The sequence below is a fragment of the Propithecus coquereli genome, unplaced genomic scaffold (assembly GCF_000956105.1).
Source record: "Propithecus coquereli isolate 6110/MARCELLA unplaced genomic scaffold, Pcoq_1.0 Scaffold148, whole genome shotgun sequence".
Lineage (NCBI taxonomy): Eukaryota > Metazoa > Chordata > Mammalia > Primates > Indriidae > Propithecus > Propithecus coquereli.
In genome coordinates this window covers 3005570-3016854 of record NW_012139191.1, presented here as the reverse complement: position 1 = coordinate 3016854, position 11285 = coordinate 3005570, and the positions used below count along the sequence as shown (strand labels likewise).

The 11285-nt window shown below is 33.7% G+C and overlaps 1 protein-coding gene across 1 annotated transcript in view; it reads left to right on the top strand.

Moving 5' to 3' along the window:
• Window positions 1–11285, top strand: part of LOC105806862 (bromodomain and WD repeat-containing protein 1-like) — a 61077-nt gene that overhangs the window by 2142 nt on the left and 47650 nt on the right. The window contains exons 3-7 of the mRNA XM_012640074.1: window positions 1788–1912; window positions 2585–2662; window positions 4375–4379; window positions 5900–6011; window positions 6564–6625. Coding sequence (XP_012495528.1) covers window positions 1788–1912; window positions 2585–2662; window positions 4375–4379; window positions 5900–6011; window positions 6564–6625 — 382 coding nt within the window. The remainder of the gene's footprint in view (window positions 1–1787; window positions 1913–2584; window positions 2663–4374; window positions 4380–5899; window positions 6012–6563; window positions 6626–11285) is intronic.

Here is an 11285-nt window from a genome sequence, read left to right as displayed (position 1 = left end):
ATGGGATGTGATGTTTGGGATATGATAGCAAAATTTTAAAGACTTCAGTAGTCAAGCAAAAGAATATCAAAATACCAATGGTGATTATAAATGATTTTTATTTTCTTTATACTTTTAGTTTGTATGTTTTTGGTACTTTTAATAACTTAAATGTAGAAAACACTAATTATTTTAACAAAGATAAGATAGCTGTTCTTAACACATTCAACTTAGTGGCTCTGGTTCTATGAATTTGGCTTCATACACATTTTAAGTTTTATTTATGTCTGTTTCCACTTAACTACTGTGTACCTAGGTACAGTCAGTTCTCATTATTTATGGGTTCTGTATTTGCAAACCACCTACTTGCTGTAAGTTATTTGTAAACCCAAAATCAATACTTGGAGCTTTTTGGTCAGTCATTTCAGGACATGTACAGAGCAGCAGAAAATTTGAACTGCCTAATGAGCACATTTCTAGTTAAGGTACAAGATGGCACTGTGCCTTCTTATTTCATCTCTGACACAGCAAACAAATGTCCTTTTTGTGGTCTATTTTGTGCCACGTTTCCCATTTTTGTGCTTTTTGTTAGTGACCTTGCTGTTTAAAATGGCCCCTAAGCATAGTCCTGAAGTGCTATGTAGTGTTCCTAAGTGCAGGAAGGCTGTGCTGTGCCTTAGGGAGAACATATGTGTGGTAGAAAAGCTTAATTTTAGTGCTGTTGGATGTAAGTTCAGTGTTTGTCAATCAACGTATATTAAATGAGGTGCCTTTAAACAGAAACACACATAGAACCGGCAAGGGCGGGAAACCTGCAGCCGTCAGGTCATATGTGGCCTTCTAGGTCCTTAAGTGCAGCCTTTGACTGAATCCAAATTTTATGGAACAAATTCTTTCATTAAAAGGGTGCAGCAGAGAAAGATGAAGCTTTTCTTACCTCCTTTGGTGCTTAAAAAAGAATAATCTTGAAATCAGAAAGGCCGCAGGTTCCCCATCCCTGGATGGCACTGATTGAGTATTCAGTGTTTTAGGTGACTTTGTAGAACATAACTACTGCAAACAGAATTGACTGTACTTATCACTTTGGTACATTATAATAATCACATATTTAGTGAATAAATGGATGAATAATCTATTGTATTCCTAGTAGAAACAGCCATTAGAAGACAGGTTGGTTGTGACAAATCCATTTGATAGATACTCCATCCAGGTAGGGGCTTTCTCCTGTTTGGTTTCCTATCCCTACTGCCTAGAATAAGCCACAGCCCATGGTAGATTCTCAATAAATATTGTTCATTATTGAATGTATTTGGCAGAATATAAATATCAAGTTTTTGGGAATATTTATGAATAAGCAAAATGCTTACACATTTTGATTGCACAGTATAAAATTATATAAATAGAAATTGTCTATATGAAGAGAAGAAAGCCGGAAGGAAACCTATTAGATTGTTAATAGTGGTTGGCTGTCTTTAGATGTTGAGCTGATCGGTGATTTTTTATTTTTGGTGATTTTTTATTTTCATTGTTAAATTTTTGTGGTATATTTTCTAAAGGCAGTATACTGACTTTCTAAAGTGAGTATATTCCTTATATTAGAAACTGTATTAAATATGTCTTCCAAAAGATGTAGAGATTAACTTTAGCAACAATGATTATAATTAATGCTAAATTAAACTAGTTTGCTGGTTTAGAAGCCGTAAAGTATGAGTTTGCTTAATTTAGCAATATGTGGAGAATTACAGTATTGAGGAATTGCTGTGTTTTAATATTTTAACCATTTATTCTTTTAAAAATGTCTTTTAAAGGATCAAGAATTGGTCAAAATAGTTGGAATACGATATGAGGTTGGGCCCCCTACGCTCTGTTGCCTCAAATTAGCATTTATAGATCCAGCGACTGGAAAACTTATGGATAAATCTTTCTCTATCAGGTATGTATTATTTTTTTAGATGGAATTTTTTTTAAATTTACATTTTCCATCTTGCTGATTTAATGATTGGCATGGCCTTCCCATTTAGCTGCAGGGTAACTAGTAGAGCACTGTGGGCAGCCTAAGGGTGTGGGTTGAGTTTCTAATGGATGAGAACCCCCCAGAAGTAAGAATAGGTGTGTCACAGCAGCAGTTAGGCATGGGCAGTCTGTTTTATAGACTATGGCGTGCCACTTCCATGGGTGGAGAATTCTCACTTGTAGGAAAAATTGTTTCTGCTTTTGTTTTTGAGAAAATTTTAGAATTAATAATTTGTTGCACTTTTGCTGTCTGGTATAGTAGCCACTAGCCAGATGTAGCTGTTGAGCACTTGAAATGTGGATAATTCAAATGGAGTGAGTTGTAAATGTGCAGACTGTACTTTGAAGACTTGGTATGAAGAAAAAAATATATCTCATTATTCTGTATTGATTACATATTGAAATAATATTTAGGATATATTAAGTTAAAATACACTATTGAAATATACTGGTTTCTTTTTACTCTTTAAAATATAGCTGGTTGAAAATTAAAAGTTACATATGTAATTCCTATTGTGTTTCTTTTGGATAATGTTGCTCTAGACTATAACTGCTATGTAGGGAACTTAATAATTTTTAAATTTTTGTTTAGATATCATGATATGCCAGATGTTATTGACTTTCTTGTATTGCGTCAATTTTATGATGAAGCAAGACAGAGGAATTGGCAGTCTTGTAAGTCCTTATTGAGTTTTATATAGCCTTAATCTCACATTTTATTGGTCTAAGTTTTTCGTTGTAGCACTCTTAATTATGTTGTATACAAACATGTAAATTCTGGAAAGAAATATTAAGTGACCTATAAATTGTATTTTGTTTAGGGCTTGCTACTTTACTGATTCTGTGTAGACTTTCTAGCCAAGCAACTTTTCTTCTGTTCTTATGGTTTATGATGTTTGGAAAAGATTATTTTCACTCATTGACTATAAGCTGGAGTAGACTTATTTTCTTTCAGTCTTCCCCATGCTAAATTATATATAATCATCTTTAATGTAACACTGGTATAATTTATATAATTATCCTAGGATCTAAAACAATCAGAAGGTTGATTTACCTACAGATAGGTAAATTTCAGATTTCACACTAATGATCTTCTGGTATACCAAAATATTTTACCTCTGTTACCATAATAACCTAGACTTAGAAGACTTGAGGAAACTTTTTTAAGAAATAAAAAATTCACATACACTTATCCTTTTTTATAACCATGTGATGTGTGGATGGACAGAAAATAAGAAATTACCTCAATGTAGGTACAAAATTACTTTAATGTGATTTTTGTGACCATTTAAGGTGAGCACACTTCTTTAGAGTTGTGTAGGTCATTAATCTCAGGATATAATTGAATATAATTAGGTCAGGTAGTTCTAGTTAGCAACTATAGTACCTGTTTCACAGTTATACATATGTTCAGCATGTAATGAGTGCTATCTGGGGAGCTTGTGTTGTTTGACTTTAGTCACCTAGGACAGCTCAGTTCTTGGTCTCTTACTGGAAATGTTAAGTTTTACTCAGGCTATATCATCTGGTGTACACATTCATAAATGATGTTAAGACCTCATTAATCTTCCTAGTTACTGCTGCCTTTTTCTGTGAGTACTACAAATAGGTAAATTTTAGATAAATTCTCTAATCCCATAAGGTGTAAGATAGAGGCTCTCATATTTTAACAACATGTCCATTTAAAATTTTTTTTAGAAACTTGATTAGCTAAACTTCAGAGATGAGTCCCAGTTGCCCCATGTAATTTAATGGTTTTTGTTTTATTTTTGTGGTTGAGAAATTATTGTATCAGATCTTTTATAATAAATTTTAATTCATCTTTGCTTCTCCATAAAATCTTACTTTTTGGCCTTGAATTTGAGCAGTATGGCTAGAGGAAGTTGCCTGTTTCCATTTTTTTTTTTTTTTTTTTGAGACAGAGTCTCACTATGTTGCCTGGGCTAGAGTGCTGTGGCGTCAGCCTAGCTCACAGCAACCTTAAACTCCTGGGCTTGAGCAATCCTACTGCCTCAGCCTCCTGAGTAGCTGGGACTACAGACATGCACCACCATGCCCGGCTAATTTTTCCTATATAGATTTTTAGTTGTCCAAATAATTTCTTTCTATTTTTAGTAGAGACGAGGTCTTGCTCTTGCTCAGGCTAGTCTCGAACTCCTGACTTTGAGCGATCCACCCGCCTCAGCCTCCCAGAGTGCTAGGATTACAGGCGTGAGCCTCCGCGCCCGGCCCCTGTTTCCATTTTTACAGTATATTTTCATCCTACTCTTGATAGGCCAAAGTAAATGTTAACGGATTGCCAGGTGATCAGCTAGCAAAAACCTAGACAAACCATTTTTATCATGAGAAAACTAAATTTTTAAGGCTCTTTTTTATGTAAAGTATTGGTCTTATACTGAAGAAATATTTTTATCTAAACTGAAATTATCTTCTAGTGTTAGGTAAATTGGGAAGGAAAAAAGTTAACTTTTCGTATCAAAGACTGGCTCTCTTCTAAACATGTTTTTGTATTAGGCTTCAAAACTGGAGCAGTTGATTTTTAAAATTACAATAATTTATTATGATTAAGTTCAGTTGTAATGTTTATGTAAATAAGCTTATTTGTAGTAGAGAATTGGACAAAATCATGGTGTGAATTATCTCGAATTATAATTTTCCAGCTCTAGTATTCTCTTTAGAAAGATTTCTTTCAGCAGCTGTGGTTTCTAGTGATTTTGAAGTAAAATATACATAAAGGTTAACATAAATTTGAAAATATATTAAGGCCCTCAAAACATGAAGGTCTAGTAGTTATGGCATTATTTTTTTCAAACTTTTGAAGACTGCATTGTAAGCATATTTTATCCAATCAAGACTTCACTGGTATTTTATTGTATAAATATTCTTTGAGATAAATTATAGCTTTAGTTTTGAATTGTATTATCTCTGTAAAACTGTTAATCTACACTAGAGAATCATTAATGCTGGATAGGTGACTATTTGCTTTGGTTGATTTTGGTTTGAAAATGATGGGATGGTTGGGAAGAAAGAGATACGGTTATTATAGCAGTCTGTCTTTTTTTAATACACATAAAACACAGATCAAGTGCAGTTTTTTTTTTTTTTTTTTACCAGTTGAAGTGTTAGATACAGTTGTAGAATACATTTAGGAATCCATATAACCTAAAACCACTGAAATTAGTTAAATTTTTCATTCCGTATTTTTGTTGATTTGTCTAGAAACCCTTCTAAGATTCGCTTGCCTGCTTTTGTGTTATGCCAAGATAGTGGGATATGTGGGTGTTTATTTAATTCTTTTAAATAATATATATTATTTTTGAGTGTTTAGACCTGATTTTTAATATGTGATCTTAAGAATTAGGACACTGTTTTATGTGGAGGTATTTATGTAATAACAGCTTTAAAAATAATTATAGATTAAAGTCTAATCATAGTTACTTTCATAATTTTGTTTTATTCAGGTAATGTGTATTTCATAAGTGTATGTGTTTAATATAGTTACTAGGCAAGTATATATTTATAGCACACATTGTTGTAAGTTACTTTTGGATTTTGTTAAACTTTGTTGTTTGCTTCATGTTGTAAAATGTAATACGACTTATTTTAGAACAGACTTTTGAATCCGCTAAACAAGTCTAGTTATAACCCATTTTATCCTATTTAATTATGTTGTATGGCTATATACCTTCAGTGAATTGCTGAAAGTAACATTTTTTTTTATCATTGAAGATTGAAGTGTGGAAGGATGGCTTGTTTTAAGATAAAAATATATTTTGATTTATTTTCTGTATCCCAAGTTGTAAAGCAGTTTACTTCTGTTTTATCTGTATCATGGTATTTTGTACATTAAAAAATGTAAATAAATGTTAGCAAATAGATGCCTTAGACTTGATAATTTCTCTTGTAGGTGACAGATTCCGCTCTATTATTGATGATGCTTGGTGGTTTGGAACAGTGTTAAGTCAAGAGCCATATCAACCACAGTATCCTGATAGTCATTTCCAGTGTTACATTGTTAGGTTTGTATACAGATGAAAACTAATCATCTGTAACTAATTCAGTGTGGCAGGTTGTTGTATGAATAAGTTTCAGGTTTCTAACAGACACTATTTTATCTGTCATTAAGTCATACCAGTCCGACCTCTGAAATGTCTCTCAGACATGCACCTGTTTGTTTCCTCTTCACTAGTACTCTCCTTGTTTGAGGTTCTCTCTGCTTCCCTGGGCCTATTTCTGTAGCTTCCTAATACTTCCTTTAACTGATACTGTCACCTGTGACTGTGGTGGCATTTGAGGCATTCATACTTTGTCTTCGAGGTATTCTTTACTTTGGGCACAGGCCACACAGGATTTCTGGTTTTGTTTTTAAACCTCTAATGCATTTTGGCATTTTGCATTTAATATTGTGTCCTTCTTAAAAAATGTATTGTTAATATTTAAAATTTTACTGTTGCAATGAGGTTAATTTTCACATTTTGTGTCTTTCTGTTTACTTTCATAATAGATACCTAGCTATTATCCACAATTTGTTTTTATGAAAGGCTAACCAGGGTTTTGTTGTTTTTTAACAGGTGGGATAATACTGAGATTGAAAAACTTAGCCCATGGGACATGGAACCAATTCCTGATAATGGTATATATTTGTTAAATAATGAAACTATTTTATGTTTATGTTTTTAATTTTTTATTTTGCTAGTGCACATAGAGCACATTTGTATTCTTTGATAAAAATATGCACATTATTACAGTAACTGAACTTTTACTGAAAGAAGACAATAGCATTAAGCGTACTGGTTCCGTTAATTCTTGACCTCAGATTCTAGCTTGATTCTGGCTATATCTTAGTAGCCTGCTATCCTTTCTCACGTAACTCTTACTGACCTCCTTTATGTAGCTGCCACTCCTTTTTCTCATTCTTACTCTATTATCCTTGTTGTTCCTTCAAGATCTAATTTGATTTCTCTCTTTTGCTTTACCTCATCTTGTCTTACTATGGATTGTCTGTTCTTTTCCTGTGAGAAATAGACTATGTGACAGCCACCCCTTCCTCTGGTGATTGCTACCCCTTACCTTCCGAAGGACCTGGTATTTAGCCTTAGCTCATTTTCTATAGTGATTTTAGTTTTCTCCTTCCTTTCTGCAGTCAAGTTTGAATATATCTCTTGTACATTTCATTTAGCTTTATTGAATGTTCTACCAACTGAATTATTTTCCTCTTCCTAAATTTTTTGAAAAGGTGCTGTATATCTATTTCTTGCCTCCAGTTTTTCACTACCCAGCTTTCTTTTGTCGTTAGTGTTTATTCAACTTATAAAACATAAAAACACTTGTTCTGCAACCTCACCATTTCAAGACACATGAAATTTTTCCTCCGTGAGATTTTGCTGTGTCTGCCCCAGAGGCCAAGCCCTTTTCCTTTATGTTTTATTCTCTGTCATATCTCCATCAACTATTGTATAGCTTTATTTTTGAAATAAGAATTTTTTTCAATAATGGCACTCTGGAAAGTCACCAATGACTGTTAGATTTTCTTTTGAGTGTAGTAACTTACATATGTGTTAGTATCCAGCTATATGGAAAGATGTTTTGCAATGTATAAAGTATATAATACAAAAGTAAAAGCTAACAGTTTTTTGAGGTCTCGCTCTAAGAACTTCATATGTATCAACTCATTTAATCTTACTTTGAGGTTGATGCTTTATTATGAAATTAACAGATGAAGAAACTAAGGCTAGGGGGTTTTAAGTGACTTGTCTAAAGTCATACATCTAGAAAGGATAGGAGCTTGCATTCTATCTAACTCAAGCCATCTGGCTCCAGCCAGTGCTTTTAACTGCTGTTTACAGCTACTTCACTGTAAAGGATATTACAAATCAGTGAGAACACTTTTATAAAGAGCTCTTACATGTTAATGAGACCAACAAACCTTTAGAATAATTGTCAAAAGATGTGAGCATGCAGGAAAATAGGCTCAATTGTATTAATAGTCAAGGAAATGTATATTAAAATAAAAGTAAAGTATCAATTTCACCTGTCAGATTTTAGATCAAGAAGTTTTCCTTCTATTGATGTTTTTCTCCTTTTATTTAACATTTTCAAGAAAATCTTAGTATTTGCATCGTGTCTTATTTTTTTATGAATATGTACTCTTCATTTTCAGTTTTTATTGCACTTTTAAGAATTTTATTTTGATGCTGGGTGCGGTGGCTCACACCTTTACTCCTAGCACTTTGGGAGGCCAAGGCTGGAGGACTGCTTGAGGTCAGGACTGACCTCGCTTGAGACTAGATTGAGCGAGAGTGAGAACCCCATCTCTACAAAAAATAGAAAAATTAGCTGGGCATGGTGGCATGCACCTCTAGTCCCAGCTACTTGGGAGGCAGAGGCAGAGGGATGGCTTGAGCCCAGGAATTTGAGGTTGCAGTGAGCCATGATGAAGCCAGAGTGGTGACAGTGAGACCCTGTCTCAAAAACAAACAAACAAAACTTCATTTTGAAATAATTTCAGATTTACAAAATGTTACAAATATAGTACAAAGAAATTTCCAACTATCCAGATTTCTCATCTTACACAGCTAGCATAATTCAGTTATCAAAATCAGGAAATTATCACTAATAACAGTACCATTACCTAATCTATAGGCTTTATTCAAATTCTGTCTGGTGTTTCACTAATGGCCTTTTACATTTTGGATTTAATTGCCGTGTTGTCTTAGTCTCTCTTAATTTGGGATTCCTTGGCCTTTCATTCTTTCATGACCATGACACTTTTGAAAATTGCTGGGCAGTTATGTTGTAGAATTTCCATTGGTTTGGGCTTGTTTGATGTTTCCTCTTGATTAAATCCAGGTTTTGCATTCTTGGCAAGAGTGTCAGAAAAGTGATGTGTGTCCTTCTCAGTGCATCATTTTAGGAGCCACATAATACCACTTTGTCCTGTTACTGGGTGTTAATGCTAATCATTTGATTTAGATGGTATCAGGTTTCTCCCCTATAAAACTACGTACTTTTTTCTTTATCATTTTTGTCTCATGAGGATGTATTTATATGCTGCAAATAATCCTGTTTCTCATTTTGTTTCTACTCACTAGTTTTAGCAGCTGTTAATGATTTTCATCTGAAATAATTATTAATTACTATAGTGTTTGCCAAATAATAATTTTGTTTTCCTTGTTTCTTTTACATGTATTAGTTGGAATTTTACTATAATACGCATCACCTTTTCTGTTTATATTTATTTATATTAATATGTACTCGCATTTTTGTAAAATAAGAATATCTATATTCAATTGCTTTCATTATTTGTTTCGTTGCTATATTATCACAGATTTGGCCATTGGGAGCCCCTTCAAGTTGTCTCCTATATTCTCTTGATGTTTCTTTTCATCACTTTTGCGTATTTCCTTACTTGTGTTCAAGGCTCACCTTGTGCTTTCCTCACTCTGGCTGTATAATCAGGCAGTTTTTCATGGAGCCATGGTCTGTTTTGTTGGAGAATGGTATTTAGAAACCAGGGTGTTTCTTCTTATTGATGAATAATACTTCATTGTATGGATAATACCACATTTTATCCATTTAGTAGTTGGACATTTGTTTTGTCTTTTCAAATTTAAGTTTTAATTATTGTGGGTACATAATAGTTGTATATCTTTAAGAGGGTACATGTGATGTGATGTTTAGATACAGGCATATAGTATGAATTAATCAAATCAGGGTAATTGGGCTATCTAGCACCTCAGGCATTTATCATTTCTTGGTGTTAGAAACATTTCCATTTCTACTCTTTTAGTTATTTTAAAGTATGTCCTGACTTATTGTTGATTATAGTCACTTTGTTGTGCTGTCAGATATTGTTCGTTCTATCTAACTATATTTTTGCACCCGTTAACTGTCTCCACTTTATCTTTCTCTGCCCGATTCCCTTTCCAGCCTCTGGTGACTGTCATTCTACTTACAGTCCCCATGAGATCAGTTTTTAATATTTAACTCCCACATACGAGTGAGAACATGTGAGATTTGTCAGTTTGTGCTCGGCTTATTTCACTTAACGTGATGTTCTCCAGTTCCATCTGTCATTGCAAATGGCAGGATTTCATTCATTTTTATGGCTATGTAAAAGTCCATTGTGTACATGTACCACAATTTCTTTATCGATTCATATGTTGATGGACACTTAAGTTGATTCCATGTCTTGGCTATTATGAATAGTGGTGCAATAAACATGGGAGTGCTGGTATTTTCTCAATATACTGATTTCCCCTCCTTTGGATATATACCCAGCAGAGGGATGTGCAGAAGAATGAAAACTAGACCCATATCTCTTGCTATGTACAAAAATCAAATCAAAATGGATTAAAGACTTAAATCTAAGAACTGAAACTATGAAACTACTAAAAGAAAACATTGGGGAAATGCTTCAGTTCATTGGTCTGGGCAATGATTTCTTGAGTAATACCCCAAAAGCACAGGGCAACCGAAGCAAAATTGGACAAATGGGATCACATCAAGCTAAAAACTTCTGCACAGCAAAGAAAACAAACAGTAAGGTAAAGAGACAGCTCACAAAATGGGAGAAAATATTTGCAAATTGTCTTCCTGACAAGGGATTAATAAACAGAATATATAAGGAGCTCTAACAACTCAGTAGGAAGAAAGCAAATAATCTGATTGAAAATGTGCAAAGGATCTGCATAGACATTTCTCAAAAGAAGACATAAAATTGGCCCACTAGGTATATGAAAAAATGCTTAACATCATTAATCATCAGAGAAATGCAAATCAAAACTACAGTAAGGTATCATCTCACCCCAGTTAAAATGGCTTTTATCAGGACAGGCAATAATGAATGCTGGTGAGGATGTGGAGAAAGTGGAACCCTTGTACACACTTGGTGGGAATGTAACATATTACAACCACTATGGAAAACTGTATGGAGGTTCCTCAGAAAACTAAAACTAGAACATTTGGGTTATTTCCACTTTTTGGCTATGAATAATGCTGCTGTGAACATCAAGTACAAGTGTTTATTTCTCTTCAGTGTATATGTAGGAATGGCATTACTGGGTCACATGGTAACTTGATGTGTTTAACCTTTTGAGGAAGTGACAAACAATTTTCCAGAAAGCATCTGTGCCATTTTACATTCCCAACAGCAGTGTTTATATGTGGGTTCCAATTTCTCTACATCCTGGACAGTACTTGGGTTTTTTTTTTTTTCTTTTTTTAAATTATACCCTCCTAGTATTTGTGAAATGTTATCTTATGGTTTTGTGTTGTTTTTTTTTTTTTTTTTT